This window comes from Lethenteron reissneri, chromosome 46 (assembly GCF_015708825.2).
Source record: "Lethenteron reissneri isolate LAM-NWPU_2019-01 chromosome 46, ASM1570882v1, whole genome shotgun sequence".
NCBI classification, from domain to species: domain Eukaryota; kingdom Metazoa; phylum Chordata; class Hyperoartia; order Petromyzontiformes; family Petromyzontidae; genus Lethenteron; species Lethenteron reissneri.
This window is the reverse complement of record NC_083824.1, coordinates 11,622,823-11,638,319: the sequence shown is the minus strand read 5'-3', so window position 1 is coordinate 11,638,319 and position 15,497 is coordinate 11,622,823. Positions and strand designations below refer to the sequence as shown.

General features: G+C 56.3%; 2 protein-coding genes across 2 annotated transcripts in view; both read right to left on the bottom strand.

Moving 5' to 3' along the window:
- The window catches only part of SKIC3 (SKI3 subunit of superkiller complex), a 35,676-nt gene extending 33,717 nt beyond the window's left edge, over positions 1-1,959 (bottom strand). Inside the window, 1 exon segment of the mRNA XM_061570628.1 lies at positions 1,870-1,959. The gene's annotated coding sequence lies outside the window, so the exon portion shown is untranslated.
- Positions 1,960-3,615: 1,656 nt separating this feature from the next.
- Positions 3,616-10,534, bottom strand: GPR150 (G protein-coupled receptor 150). The gene is made up of 4 exons (XM_061570629.1): positions 10,169-10,534; positions 7,945-8,062; positions 6,732-6,995; positions 3,616-6,038 (listed from the first exon to the last, which is right to left on the bottom strand). The coding sequence occupies exons 2-4, from the start codon at positions 8,023-8,025 to the stop codon at positions 4,833-4,835; spliced, it is 1,551 nt and encodes a 516-aa protein (XP_061426613.1). The 5' UTR covers positions 8,026-8,062; positions 10,169-10,534; the 3' UTR covers positions 3,616-4,832.
- Positions 10,535-15,497: the final 4,963 nt, after the last annotated feature.

Genomic DNA, 15,497 nt, shown 5'->3' with positions numbered 1-15,497 from the left:
AGGTATCTCTTTGGTGTTTGAACATCTTGACACCTGTTTTATTGCCATAAAGGGTAAAACCGATTCTTATTTTTTTGCAATGACAGGAGAGTCTACATGCGCTGAGTGCACTAGTGGCCACGGGAGGTAATGACAGGGGAGTCAGTCGCGAGTGCGAAGGGACTGGTGGCTGTGGGAATGATCGAGAAGGGAGCGTGGTGAAGCGACGGAAGAGGACGGTGGAGTCTGCGAGCGTCCAGAGTCGGCGAGAATGATCGAGAAGGGGGGCGTGGCCTCGTGTCGGTATAAAAGGGGGAGATACGCGGGAGACTCGGGGCTGTTGCGGTGGGGGTCTCCGCCTGTGTCAAGTGAACGTGTCTTCAATAAAGTGCCATCTCAAGAGAAGTGTGGCAAGTCGTCTTGACACTTTCATACCGGCAAAAATGTCCCATTTTGTACCCGGCTCATGTCGTGTGGGCCAAAGCATCGGTTCAAATCCCTCGCTGTTCGGGCCCCGATAGCGCTCGGATAGCGCACGACCACCGCCGTGCACAACAAGGTGGTATAGGCTGCTGCTGCTGCTGCACGCCTGCGTGGTGGGCAGCAGAGGGCAGCGCAGTAACGTCCAGCCTTGTGGAGTAGTACAGTACTTCTATGCCCCCCCCCCCCCCCCTCGTTTTCCACCAACCCACAAGTGACCATTGTGATGAGGTTTTGTCAAATACTGCGTAGGGAGGGGGCCATCATCATCCAGCAGTGGAGTGACAAATACGGCTCTCGGCCTAGACTATATTTGTCAATGCGCTCATAATTAAATTATGTATTTGTTTAAGTCGTTTCATTTATCTTCTTGGTTCTTTCGGTAAAGGTGAGGACGGCTGTTTGCGTTGTGGCCGAAACGTTGTAAGAATTATTTTATTATGTTTTATTTTTATTATTTTATTACTTCCCTTCTACGTAACTTTACCGAAAGAACCAAAAAGATGAATCCCTGCAGTCACGAAAGCTTTAAATTGAAATCGTTTCATTTAATAAAGACTCGGGTTCACATTCAAATGAGCAACGCAAGATACATTGTAAGAGTGCAAGTGCATTGGCACTAGCTCAGTGGTGCTCATCTGCGCTAACAAATGCAAACTCAGGCCGCTCTCCAGACCGCGGGGACACATTGCCAAGTGTGCAAGGCGGCTTTGTAAAGCCTACACTGCTTAAGCATGGGCACGTCAGCTGCACGCACTGACAATGCTGCGGCAGTGTAGGGGGCCCTGTCAATCCACTGCTGGATGAGGCCTCCCCACGCCGCGTCAGGCACGAGGCTTGTCTGGCCATACTTCACCGCGCTGGTCAGCGCTGTGCACCACGGACACCGTACTGTGCTACTGTATATACACTACTGTATATACAGTATATATAGTCTCTGTCATCAACCATCGCGTGACGCTGCGTCGCGTGGCTGTCGAGGCAGTGGCGAGCGCACTGCGCAACACATCTCGTGGCCTGCAATCAATTCCCCGCCACGGCGAACATCAGTGGCGAGAGGAACTGAATCTGAACGGGTCGTGGGGCCTCCACCCCCACCCAGCCCCCCCCCCCCCACCACCACCACCCGGCCATGCATTCACCAAGCTGCACTGACCAGCGAGGTGAAGTATGGCCACACAACCCCACGAAGCACTCACACAGCAGCGGGGGACTGACCCGATGTGCCGTGAATGACAGTGCTGCTGCTGCTGCTGCCGTCCGTCTGCTCGTGCTCATTTACGCGCGACAGCTGCGGCAACACGAGCACGACGACGACGACGATAGTAATGATGACAATAATCTGTATTGAGGTTTTGTTTCATTATTCTCGCCCGTCCGCGAGCCGGTGGCCAATGTCCACGTCTGTACCTCGAGTGTGGCGCGCGCGGGCCACGCGTGGCCGCCTCTCCCCTCGACACTTCCGGCAGCAGTCACGTGACGCCGGCTCCAGGTGCCGGATGCGGCGCGCGCGACGCTGAGGGGGCGGGGCAGGCGGGGCCTTGGGCTTGGGGGGGGGCGGGGCTTGGTTGGGGGAGGGGCTTGGGTTGGGGCTTGTGTTGGGGGGAGGGGCTTGGGTTGGGGGAGGGGCTTGTGTTGGGGGGAGGGGCTTGGTTGGGGGAGGGGCTTGGGTTGGGGGGAGGGGCTTGGGTTGGGGGGAGGGGCTTGGTTGGGGGAGGGGCTTGTGTTGGGGGGAGGGGCTTGGTTGGGGGGGGGGCTTGGGTTGGGATGTTTTGGGGTGCAGGGGTTGATGGGGGTGGTGCATGAATGGAGCACGTGGCCTGACCCACACTCGGGGCTCGGTTGAAGCCGTGAATGGCGCCTGCCACGTGAGCTGCCGCCGCTGCTGCTTTGGCAGCGAGTTCACAAACACAGGCGCGCGCGGCCTCTCCTCTCCCCCGATCTCTTGTGAGCGGCCTGCTCACTTGAAGACACGCGTGGTGGCCCCGTGTTACATTACAACTCTGATACTTCGTGCTGCTTGTTGCTGACACTGCTGGACGTTTTGGGTTCTGTGTCCAGCAAACGTGTAAACAAAACTCAACAACACCAACACCGGGCTTGTGAGAGATGGTGCCTAGGGGACAGACCACGTCCAGCGGTGGATTTACGCTTCATCGCGAGTTCATTTCGGGCTAGATCGCCGTGTCGCTGCAATCTCGATGTGTCACTCTAACCCTCCAACACCGGCAGTGCCAATCTCATCAAGTTGTCACGTGATCTACGGACGATATTCCGATCGATTTAGTTCATCAGCAATACTCGAGGGGAGGGATGTCCAAAAGCCAAAGCATCGTTTTGACGATTTTCGTCCGACGTTTCGCAGGCGCGTTACATCCGGCATCATCAGGCGTGACACCAGTCCAGTCCTCGAGCTGAGGCCTTCATCGTGGCCGACGATGAGTTTGTGAGTTGATCATATGCTCTGCATGAGTGGTGTTGTAACGTCACGTTGACTGCACTGTGTGCTGTCATCATTCATGCATGGTATGGACAGGTGTTTTGAAAATAAACGAAACCTACACAGACGTGCAACAAACGTCGACATCTCATTTTAATCGATCTACAATCACATCTTGTTCCACAGCAAACAAAAAAAACAGTCTACACATGCACCCGATAATTTAGTGACCGGAAACTGCACAATGATTCATAAGTACCGGTGATACCGATTAATCTTTGGTACTCATTAATCTACGAGACCCATGGATCTATGGTCCCGATGAATCTATGGTACCCATGGATCTATTGTACCGATTAATCTATGGTATCGATGAATATATGGTCCCAATTAATCTATGGTACCGATACATCTATGGTATCGACAAATCTATGGTACCCATGGATCTATGTGATCGATTAATCTATGGCATCGATTAATCTATGGTACCTATGAATCTATGGTATCGATACATTTATGGAACCCATTAATCTATGGATCCTATGAATCTATGAGTCTATGGTACAAATGAATGGCCTCCCATGAGCAGTGGCAAAGCCTCGGGTGTATTCACAATGCCTGAAGATGCCTCCAAGGTGCGAGGTGAAACGTCGCCACGGCTGTCCCGACGGAGCAGCCGCACTGAAGAGCATTTCTCACTCAAACGTGTCACCTGCGAGGCCGTCCCAGCGGTGTCCAGTGACACAAATACAAAGATCCCCCCCCCCCTTCCCATATATAAGCCTGTGGGTGCTGTTAGCAAGCACCTATAAATGCCGGCACGGCACACGAGGGGGTGGGTGGCCAGCACCACGCCCCCGTCGCCTTTGCCTCCCGAGTGGCGATGTTTACACATCGCACCAGGGTACTCATTTGAGGCTGAGTCGACCTAGTTGAGTACCCAGGAGCGGCTCAGATAACCGTCAATGGTGTTGGCCGTGAGCGGGAATCATAAACAAGCCACGTAGACACAAAACGCCTGAAAGCCGTACACGTTATGCAGCATGCATGAGTCACAGCGGCAGGGAGTCAACGGCACGGGGAGCGGCTGTGAGAAGGGAGGAGAAGACTGTGGGCGCAGCAGAGGAGAAGGAGACGTGGCCTCTGAAACAAACACCACTGGGTCACCCGTAGCACAGGGACCAAGGGGACACGTGTGGAGTGGTCAAGGGGGCCCATGTGTAGAAAGGCCATTTTCCCGCAACGTCGCCTATTGAATACTTCCCCACACACCGAACCCGCATAGGGCGAGGGAAACCTGCACCATCGCAGCGTTCCACAGGCCACTGCGGCATACTGGCAGCACGAATGCGATCACTCTGTAAAGCCACCGGGGCATGGCCAGGTGCACTTTGAGGCCACGTGAAGTGTCGAAGGCTCGCTGGCAGGAGGTCCCGGGACAGACGCAGGTGCCATGGGTTGCCAACTTGCTTGTTAATATGCCCGGACGCTCAGCTCGTTGTTGGAGAGCCACTGCCTCCAATTCACCAGAGTAGCGTCTTTCAGGAGCCTCCTCCACAGAGGCTGATCTTAACACTGCCAGTACCGGTCATCGACAAGTCCACTCAGCTCCACATCCTCCTGTACCGCATCAGTATTTGCTTTCTCCAGCCTGTGCTGCGCTCCTTTAGCCCCCTCTATCTGGCCAAACAGAAGCTGTTTTAGCATGCGGTGGCTGGGCATGCGGTGGGCTGGGCATGCGGTGGCTGGGCATGCGGTGGCTGGGCATGCGGTGGCTGGGCATGCGGTGGCTGGGCATGCGGTGGCTGGGCATGCGGTGGCTGGGCATGCGGTGGCTGGGCATGCGGTGGCTGGGCATGCGGTGGCTGGGCATGCGGTGGCTGGGCACGCGCGCAAAGTGGCCCGGCCACACGTGCCCGAGTGCGAGCGAAGCTCAGAAGCTGCTCTCGCACACCGAGTAGTCGCTCGCGGATCGCCCCTCGCTGTGGCCCAGCGAGAAGGACGTGCCGTACCACGCCGCGCTCTCCAGCTCGGACGACGAGCTGGACGGCTCCCCGCGGCGCCCTCGGCTCCACCGGCCCGCCGGCGCTCCACGCTCCGCCTCCGAGTAGGCGGCGCCGCCGCCCCAGCCCCAGAGCGCGGGCCCCAGCGTCCAACCGGCGGCGGCGCCGGGCTGCCGGCTCGCGCAGCGCAGGCGGTCCCGTTGCCGGTCCCGGCGCAGCCCGGCGCGCCCATTCGCGTGCCCCTGCTGCCGGCTCTGGCGGCGGCCGTCGGCGAGCGCCGCGCTGCCGCCGCCGAGGCCGGCGGCTCCACCGCGACGGCCGCGGCCCCTGGCCTGGAGGCACGCGAAGCACAGGCTGGTCTCCAAGTAGCGCACATAGCGGTTGTCGGAGCTGAAGAAGAGGTAGACGAAGGGGTCGACGGCGCAGTTGGAGGCCACGAAGATGCCGAGCACGGCCGTGACTTGCTCGTCCGCGCGCGACGCGCTGCCGAACGCGAACTTCATCTCGAGCACGAAGTAGGGCAGCCCACACACGATGAACAGCAGGATGATGACGAGCGTCATCTTCAGCGTCTTCACCTTGGCGCGGGGGAGCGCGCTGTTGGCCGGCTTCACACGCAGCGGCCCCGCCGCCGCCGCCGGGCCCTTGGCCGCGCGGCCGCCGTTGCTGGGCCTCCGGCGCGAGTCGGCCGGGGTGCCGGGCACGGCGCGCGCCGGCGAGGCGTAGCGCTCCTTGCTCCAGACGGTGTAGAGGATGCGCGTGTATGCGACGCAGAGCACGCAGAAGGGCACGATGAACACGGCCGTGGCGCCGTAGATGATGTACGCCTGGAAGTGCCAGCGGGGCAGCTCGGAGAAAGTGCTGACGCAGCGGCCGGACGCGGCCGGCGAGGGCGACGGCGGCGGCGACGACGACGGTGACGACAACGAGAGCGAGAACTGCGCGGGGTCCGGGTGGACGGCGCGGAACACGAGAGCCTGCGGCGCGGAGAAGAGCAGCGCGCACAGCCACGCCGACAGGCAGAGGCGGCGCGCCGGCAGCGGAGGCTCCAGCGGGTAGAGGATGACGCGGTGGCGCTCCAGCGCGATCACCACGATCATGTTGGACGAGGCCATGAGACCGAAGATCTGGGCCACCTGTTGCGGGGTGGAGGGCGGAGGCGGCGAGGGGGGCGGCGGAAGCGGCGACAGCGGCAATGACACGGAACTCACCGCACTCGCCACACCGCACTCGCCACACACACAACACCATACTAACCACACCGCACTTGCCACACACACAACACCATACTAACCACACCGCAAAGGTAAAGTTCCTCCGTATAGCTTTAACGGGCCGCTGGAGCAAGTGCTGTTAGTGAGCGCCTATGAAGGCCGCCAAGAGACACGATGGGATTGGGTGGCCAGCACCACGCCCGGCCGCCTTTGTCTCCCTAGTGGCGAAGTTTTTTTACACACCGCACCAGGTACTCATTTTGAGGTTGTGTCGATCTAGGGGAGGCCCAGGACCGGTTCAGATAATCGTCACCGGAGGTGGCTGTGAGCGGGATTCGAACTCGGGTCACCGCCGGGTTCATAGCGCAATCCGCTAACCGCTGCGCCGCCGCTCCACACTACCAACACCCAACCTGCCACCGCTCGCCACTCAGTGGTGGTGACGTCACCACAACGCTTGCGCCAGGCTAGGTGCACATCGAGGTCACGTGAAATGTCGAAGACTCGCTGCCGGCCGGAGGTCACGGGACAGACTCGGGAGCCACGGCTTGACTGACCGAGGTGACCGGCACCACCACCACCGACCCACCCCGCCGCCACTCGTGCCGCACGCACCTTGAGCACGCGGCACGACGCGTCGCCTCCGAGCCACGCGTCCTCCAGCGCCTCCCAGACCATCTGCGAGAGCAGCGTGAGCAGGGCCACGCAGAGGTCGGCGGCTGCCAGGTTGCTGAAGAGGACGTCCACGCGGCGGGCCCTGCGGCGGCCGCGCGCCGCGCCGCACGCGATCTTGGCGAGGACGCACGCGTTGCCCAGCACGGAGAGCGCGAAGATCGTGGCCAGCGTGGCGATGCGGCTGCTGCGGTCGTAGGTCACCGCCTGCACGCAACGGGGCAGGTTGGGGGGCGGGGGGGGGCGAGGGGAGGGGTGTGGGGGAGTGCAAAGCGGAGTGAAGAATTGAAGGATTTTTTGCAAAGTCATCATAATCGTGATTGTCAAGCTTGGAGCGCCTGCTCAGCTGTCACGTGTGTGTTTGTTGAAATTCTTTCGCACCGTGCGGAGCCAACCGTGCTCATCGGAGGTGGACATCTGTGAAAAGCTACTGGGCATCTGTGAAAAAAAGAGCTTTGTACTGCTCCAGCATAAATCATTATTTTGATTCGAATAATGAAGGACGTTGCACCATCATGATGATGATGCAATGTCCTTCATTGATGATGTCGCTCGCTCGAGAAGAGAGGGGGGATCAGGATCTAAGCTTCGACTGTTGGAGGAATCCGATGAGCCATGAAGCTCTTATTTAACGCTTGTCCAGTCGGGGTGGGTAAATAAATTACGACAACAACAAACAATACGAAACAACCACAGGAGTGCAAAGTAGATAAAAATGCAAAGCGAGGCATTGAACATGAGCAACACAAATACATATGAAGTTTATAAGTAGAAATTGCACAAGTACTGTACAGACAAATTTACAGATTTTTTCCAACGTTAAATGCAAACTTGGGCAAGGCAGCAAAACACTGAGCGATGTCGCTCTCTTTTTTTTCCCCAGAAGCGATCTGGCCACAAATGATAGCTCAACCAAGTGGCCTATCGCGTGGAAATGTATAGCGGCGGCCAAACACTCTAAACGCGTGGTGACGTTGATTCTAAATGTGGAGGGGGAAAACCGGAGGACCCAGAGAAAAATCCACGCGACCACGGGGGAGCGAGGAAGAGAGAGAGACACACGCAGACTCCAAATACACAGCAGCAGGCGTCAGGGCCGGCCTCCTGCATACCCAGGCGAGGTCGGTAACGTCTACTAGCCACCGTGGCGCCTCACCTGGGCGGTGTCCGTGCGCGCCACGTCAAATCCGTCTCCGCTGCCGTTCCGCTCCCACAGCTGGGACGAGTTGAGCTCCATGTCCGATTCAGCGGCGGGACGCGACCCGCCCGCCGCTCTGCAAGGAAGAGAGAAGAGTGCATCACTTCCACCGCCCCTGTCTGTGTGCAGCCCGGCGCAACGATCGCTCCAAATCCCACTGCGATGCAGAAGGGCCAATCTCCCGATTATATATACACTGTGTAGACACAGAGTGCTTCAGAATGATGGTAACACTTATACGGGACCTTCGTTTTTAATGGCAAAAAGAACAATAGACTGTAACGTGATCACAAATGTAGTGTTCATGGATTCAAAAGGTCATAATATAAGTAAATCAAAGTTTCTTTATTATTTTATTATTTCCCCTCTACGTGACTTTACCGAAAGAACCAAGAATATGAATCCCTACATTTTGATTTAAATCAAAATGTAGTCTCCACTTTGTTCGCCATCGTTGCCAACGTGTGCCTGGAACCTTCTCCAGGTGGTCTCCAGAGCCCGGAGGCGGCACATTTTTTGCGGTGTTGTTGCAAATTCTCAGAAGTGTTAAACAATTTTTGAAGTACCACGCTGTGTTTATATTTTTTGACCATCACTGCCAAAGCGGCATCGCCAAAATATTGCGAATGTGTTGAACTCAACTCCGATCGCTCTCTCCCAGGCGACGTGTCCGAGCCGACTTCTCGTTACAGGAAAAAGCAAATTGTTGTTGTTAAATGTGAATATCGGAATCCTGTTTTGTGAACCGTTTCCAACGTCTTTCGGCAAAGCGATTGGTTGTTGTTGTTGTTGTTGTTTTTGTTGTTGTTGTTGTTTTTGTTGTTGTTGTTGCTCCGCTTGACATTTGCTCGCTTGCTCTACGTTTTAATTAACTATAATTTAATTGTGATTTGATGTATGTTAGCGCTATTTTCTGTATAAATGATTTTTTTATTAATTGTAATTTAATTAAACAAATATCTGTTAACGCAATTTTCTCTTTGTAATTTTAATCAATTGTAATTTAGTAGTAATTTAATGTATGTTAACGCTATTTTCTCTTCATACATTTCATTGTAACTGTATTATTTGCAGTTTAATTGTAATGTATGTTGACGCTATTTTCTCTTCATACATTTCATTGTAACTGTATTATTTGCAGTTTAATTGTAATGTATGTTGACGCTATTTGCTCTTTGTACGTTTACGAGGTCGCGCAAGCGAGACTCACCCCGCCTACACGCAAACAAAATAAACTTCCGACAACTTTCTCGCAGGAATTCCGCAATATTCATACTCCGTTGTCGCGGCCTCTTGAGATTGCGGACACACCGAGACGTCGCTTCCAAATCCACGCGCCATTGAACTCAGGGTCCCGTTATACGCATTCAAGGCGCGTGCGTTTGAGAAATCTTCCTTCTATGGACTCGCCTCTTCCCACACACCCTTCCCCCGTCATAGGAACGTGGCATTTCCAACACCGGCTCCGGGTTGCCAACAGCGACGACTGCTGTCCCACCGCTCCTTTGAGCATCAGGAACAAATATAAATATATTTTTTTTTATCAGGGATTCCCGTGTGGGCGAAATGGTCCGGTTTAGATATTTGGTCATATTCTGCCAATGTATTAGTCATCACCAGTCGGGCAAATTGGTAAAGCTGATTATTTTCAATGGTTCAATATCTAATGTCCGTTTGAATTCTATCGTTGAATCTCAAAACTCTATTTCATTTCAATAACTATAACCTACGTATATAAAAACATTACCTGTTTTGCTGCATGAAAACATAAAAGCCACTCTTCTTAAAATGTGCTGTTGTACACGAAATGCGTGTCATTACTACATGTGCACCCGTAACACATACATCTGAGTACATAGCCATGTGTACATGCGTGTCAACCGGGTTCGATTCCCACTCACGGTCAACACCAGTGACGATTACCTGAACCAGCTCTGGGCTTCCCCTAGGTCAACACGGCCTCAAATGAGTACCTGGTACGGTGTCTAAACATCGCCACAAGGGAGACAAATGCGGCCGGGCGTGGTGTTGGCCACCCAAAACCTCGTGTACCGTGCCGGCCTTGACAGGTGCTCGCTAACAGCGCCTGTCCCTACAGACGGTTAAGGCTACACGGGTGAGCTTTGTGATCTTTACATGCCTGTGTGTATACGCGCGCGCGTGTGTGTGTGTGTATCTATACCTGTGCTGTTGCTGCCGTTAGCTCTGCCCCTTCATGCCGGGTCAGCACGGACGACTGTCCACAGCTCCGACCCGTGCCGCGCTGTACCGCGACCTCTTCGCGCTCACGCGTCCGTGTGGCACAGCCTCGAACCCGCCTCGGCTTTTAAGTGCGGAACAAACACACGGACACACGCACACGCACGGGGTCCACCCATCACAGGCACCGTCCACCACCACCACCATCAAAGGAGCGGGCGGCTGCTGGCGTCACCGCACGACAAGAAAGACGGCGGACGCGATGATCGTCTCGGGCTGGCGAGCGGTGGGGGGGGCACGGAATGACGAGACGTGCGCACCTGCCACGACCGCTGTAGTTTGGTTGTTGTTGTTGTTGTTGAGTGTGTGCCGGGTGGCATGGACGGTCAGTGTGCGGGGTGAAGGTTCGGGTCCTGTTGCCGGGCGGTCGCGATGTTGGGACCTCGCCGTGTGACCGCGGTGCGTGTGGTGCGCTGCGGAGACCCGAACATCATCTAAAGCAGCACACAGGCGGTGGAACCTACGGGCCGAATAGGACTTCCAAACACTGCAGTCTTTCGGTGGGCCACGGTGAACACGGCTTGGCATTGTCCAAGAATCAAAATGCGAAAACGAACGCGCGCTGATCGAGTTCAGAGACCTGGAAGGGCTGCGAGCCACGTGAGACGTCGCGGGCCGTACATGGCGGGGGGGGGGGGGACTTCGAATTGGCGACAAAAAATTACGAAATGTGTGCAGTGGACACGTGCCCACGTGGGTTGTGATGACGACGAATCGACAACCCGTGGCGCTGTCGACGCGAGGCTGTGGCCAGCGTGACGGTCGATGACGGAGCTGGGCCTCGAACCGACGAACTCTCGGAACTGGAGGGGGTCGTTCCGTGCCGGCCGTCGGGGAATCCAGCAGAGCGAACGACCATCGCGACAACAACAACAAGGCGCGCACGCGACACCCATTTAACCTTGAGGCTCTTCATTTTATTAACCAAAACATCTACAAACAACGAACGCGCGTGTAATTAGGCGATGCACACGCGATACCCGCCCGTGTGACGCTGGGCATGTGGACGCAATCACGCCTTCCGAACCCTGAAGCCGAGATGCACGCTGGCGCGATGGTGTCCGCTCAACTCCAGCCCTCGTGGACTCGCACGTGGCTGCCGGCTAACGCCGCGCCGTGCAGCGTGGTCCTCAAGGGCTCCAGGCTTTCAGCCGGATCGGATTAGCAGACGCCCATCTTCTATTGAAACCCGCCGAGACAAACACACAGACTAAGGGGATGCCCTCCTCCTCCTCTTCCCCCTGACAGCCTGAGCAGGCTGTTCGTGTTGGCGCCGTTAGCGAACACCACGCCCGGCAGGCCGCCTCAACCCCCCCCCCCCCAGCGCCAGGCGCTCATCGAAGGCCATTGTCGGTCTCGGAGGAAAGCCAGAACACGTGTGTCACGTATTCATCAGCTGTTGGACACGAGCGGGAATCGAACTCGGGTCGCCGGTTTAGCAGCACAGTTGTGGCGCCACCAGCACCGCCGCCGCCACAGTGGACTGGCCTCGCAAAGCTTGCCGGCGATTTCCTCTCCGAGCTCCGCACGGAGCCACGCAGAGAGGAGCCACCAGCCCCCCGCTTCCGAGCTCACAAACAAATACGCTGCCTATGACCCTGTGTGGGAGCGATGGGGGGGGGGGTGCGTCTCTCGACAACTCTTGAACTCGTTCGCGCTGCGGCTCGCGCCTCGCCACTGCTGCTCGCCGAGGTCAAAAGGGGCCGCGAACGAGAAACATCTTTTGTTTAAAGGTTTTTTTGAGCCAAAGTGCGGCCACGGTCACGAGAAGAACGACCGGCTCTTCCGCAGGCCGCGAGAGGTCGTTCGCGGCCACTGAGCAGCGCACCAGACGCTGCTCTCTGGTTCGCAGATGCGACGTTTCGTGGACTAAAACCCCTCGGACCATTTAACAAAAATTAAGAGAAAACTCGAGGCCACGAAAGCGCGATCCGAGAGGTCGGCGGCCAAGCCAAGCCAGGCGGTCGCCGGCAAAGGTCCATACTTCCCCGGATATGGCCTCTACTCTTCACATTGAACAGGAGGGGGGGGGGTCAATCGACGCCACCCTTCAATTTACAAGCAAACAGGGGACGACGATGACGCCGCGCGTCTCCCCCTTCTGGGTAAGGACGCATCACACATCTTGCTTTAGGGATATTAAAAAAAAACTCGCTTGTGCGTCGAATTGCCTTGAGGAATAAGCGAGGAATCGCCTTCAAGGGAGACAAACAAAATATGTTTCCCGTTAGAAGCGAGTAGCGGAGCGCAGGGACGCGACGGTTCGCGCTGCGGCCTCGTTCCCATTCAACAGCGGGCGGCGAACTCGGCGGCCTCGACCGCACAGACACACGTCGTCACAGTGACGTCACAGTGGCGTCACAGTGACGTCACGTCGTCACAGTGGCGTCACAGTGACGTCACGTCGTCACAGTGACGTCACAGTGGCGTCACAGTGGCGATCCTCGGGGCACGGTAAATGGAGGGGCCCCTAGGAGGGGGAGATGCGGGGGGACATGCGGGGGGGAGAGGCAAACAACATCCACGGCACGACACTCCACCAGTGGGAGACTGACAGCGGTCCTGAGAGGTCAGGTGTTGACTGCAACTGGAAGGGAGCAATGGCGAAGTGCGGTCGACCACTTCGGCAAAGATGAACTCTTCCACCACTTCAAGTCGACTGCCTCCCCAATCACTCATAGTGCCTCTGAATCGTTGTTCATGGGGGAGGGGGGCGGTGGGAAGGTTCGGGGGGGGGGGGGAATCACAGCTGTTCATTAGTGGGACACAAGTCCCTCTTAGGCCCCCAGTAGAATCACCACTGGTCCAATATGCCGCCCGCTCTGGATGTACCATTTCGCTCCGATGGTTGCGGCGCTGCATCGAAGCATCAGGGGCGTTCCATTCGCAAGACAGCGGGTTGTGGTTAGACATCGGTCAATTGCTCGCACGCTCGCTCGGAACGCGACCCCACACCAGCCCTTTGGTCTTATAGCCGTGGCGCAATAGTCACCCGCGAAGTCTAGAAAACAAGGCCAGGAGGTGGTGACGTCTCTCCCGGCGCAAAACAAAATTATCTCCCCCTGCCACCCAGCAGTCTTGTGGCGACAGGCAGAGAACAACCAAATCCCACCAAGTTCTCGCAGCCTGATGGCTCTCAGCCAACAATGACGCATTGTCCATTTTTTTCCTCTGCGGGACGAGTTGGACGCAGCGCAGCTTTGGAGCAACGCTGCGACGTGGCCAAGGCCCGGGCGGCCGCAGCGGCGCCGCCGTGGCTCTGCGTGCCGCGGAGTTCCAAGCGCACGGAATGACACCTGCCGAGACGCGGCCTTCAGCTGGGGCATCAAAACAGCGGCCCCGGCGATCAGGCTGGAATCGTCCGCGACCCCCTCCGGGGCCTCGCTGGTACGCAGAGGTCGTCTCGTGTCGAGCCCCGGCCGCTCGCAAAACTTTTAGTTTCCGTGCCATTCGCCGGAGAGGAATAACGCGCGGGAGCTCAACGAGCAATTACAAAAACATTTGCCCTTCGGGCGCTGGACAACAATACGGATCGCGCGGTCGGGGATACGTATGCGGCCAAGTCGCCCCGGACGAAAACTGAACACAAATTAAAACGTCGCGACCACCGCACGAACGCCTCAAAGACGGCCCTTTGGCTTCCTCCGGAGGAAACACGGGCGGGCCGTGTTCCTGCGGGCCACTGAGCGCTCCTTTCTCGCCCGCTTCCTCGCTTCGCGGAATTCCCGCGGTGCGCATTCTGGATCCCAGTCGATGTTGTCCATCGTCTTTGGATCCATAAGAGGGTTTTTTTTGGGGGTTAGATCGCGTAAATATAAACGTGTCGTTAAACCCGCCACCACCCGACACAGCCAATTAGTAAGGTTTGTCACGTAAACAGAACATGCCAATTCGTTGCTAGCTCCGCATACCGGTGTATTGGAGAATGAACCCACAATATGTATTCAACGTTCTTTGAATCCGAGCAAGATCGACAAGATGTTTCGTATCGTACCCTCCCAGACCCCCACCCAGCTGGGCCCACCCCCCCAGCTGAAACCTAACGCCGCTCTTGTCCATTATTCAATGTCGTTGTCACGGATCCAGCGGCAGCAATGCAGCCAAATGCCACACGATCGCAGCGGTGTAATGATTCAACGTTCCAGTGGGGGGGGGGGGGGGGGGGGGGGGGGGATGGGGTTAAAAAACAAAAAACCAGGATGATTTCGCAAGGTTCGAGCATTCCTCTCTGGGACGCGTGGGGTCGTACCAGGGTGCACTCCAGTGGCCTCCCGACATCACGACGGCTCGTTAGTGGAATGGAGCTAAAACGTTCCGCCACTCCCGACTGATGGCCCGCTCTCCTTTACACATGGAGACCAGGCTTGCAGATAAATGGTGGCACCTTCAAGTCCTGTTATGAAAGTGATAATCCGTTTGCCCTGGTTCAGCGTGGTTCCTCTTCTGCTCCTATTCTGCCTCCAGCCCAGGAGCGGAGCCACAGGGGGGGCTCAGCCCCCCCTGAAATTTTGGGAAAGTCGATAATCGGGATAACCGGATATCCAGCTGCTGCAAAATGCTGGCTGCTTGAGCGGCGGCCTTTCAAACTTATTAGCCACATCAGCGGCTCCGACCTATTAATAAACTGACATCTCGCTAGCGCGAGGTCGTCCTCGTCACCTTCCTCCTGGTCATGTGCCGCGAACCATCAAAGATCATTACCGCATTGACTTGTTTAATGCTGTTCTTGACTCCACATTAGCTGAACTCAACCATGGCTTTTCTCCCGATGCCTGTGAACTGCTCAGTACGATCCTTTACCTCGACCCAGTTGACAACTTCCAATCGTACCAGTTAAATCAAGAGCAGATCATTGAGTTGGCGGCTATGTACAAGGCCGGTTTCGAGAGCTGGATCTGACTTCGCTTAAACAGGAACTTGTTGAGTTTGTCATGTTCACCGGTGACGAGGAGAACGCCAGTCAAATCTAATCTGAAGCAACTGAGCATCGTTTTCTGCAAGCACAAACTTGTAAGCGTATTTCCTCAGTTGTATAAGCTCATTCGACTGATCCTGACTCTCCCGATCTCTACGGCCACCACCGAGCGAAACATTCTCCGCCATGAAAATCTTGAAGACGCGGCTGCGCACCAGCAGGGGCGACGACGTGATGGTGAAATACATCGAGAAGGCTATCGCGAAGTCCCTCGATCTCTCCGATATTGTCCAGCAGTTCATGAGCATGTCAGCTCGCCGCGCTCAATACAAAAAAA

Bases quoted from the DNA above. Each gene is read 5' to 3' on its own strand.
- GPR150 (XM_061570629.1), bottom strand. From the start codon at position 8,025: ATGGAGCTCAACTCGTCCCAGCTGTGGGAGCGGAACGGCAGCGGAGAC. The intron at 6,996-7,944 runs GTGAGGCGCCAC...CGTTGCGTGCAG, and splicing joins CGCGCACGGACACCGCCCAG to GCGGTGACCTACGACCGCAG. The intron at 6,039-6,731 runs GTGCGTGCGGCA...ACCCCGCAACAG, and splicing joins CGTCGTGCCGCGTGCTCAAG to GTGGCCCAGATCTTCGGTCT.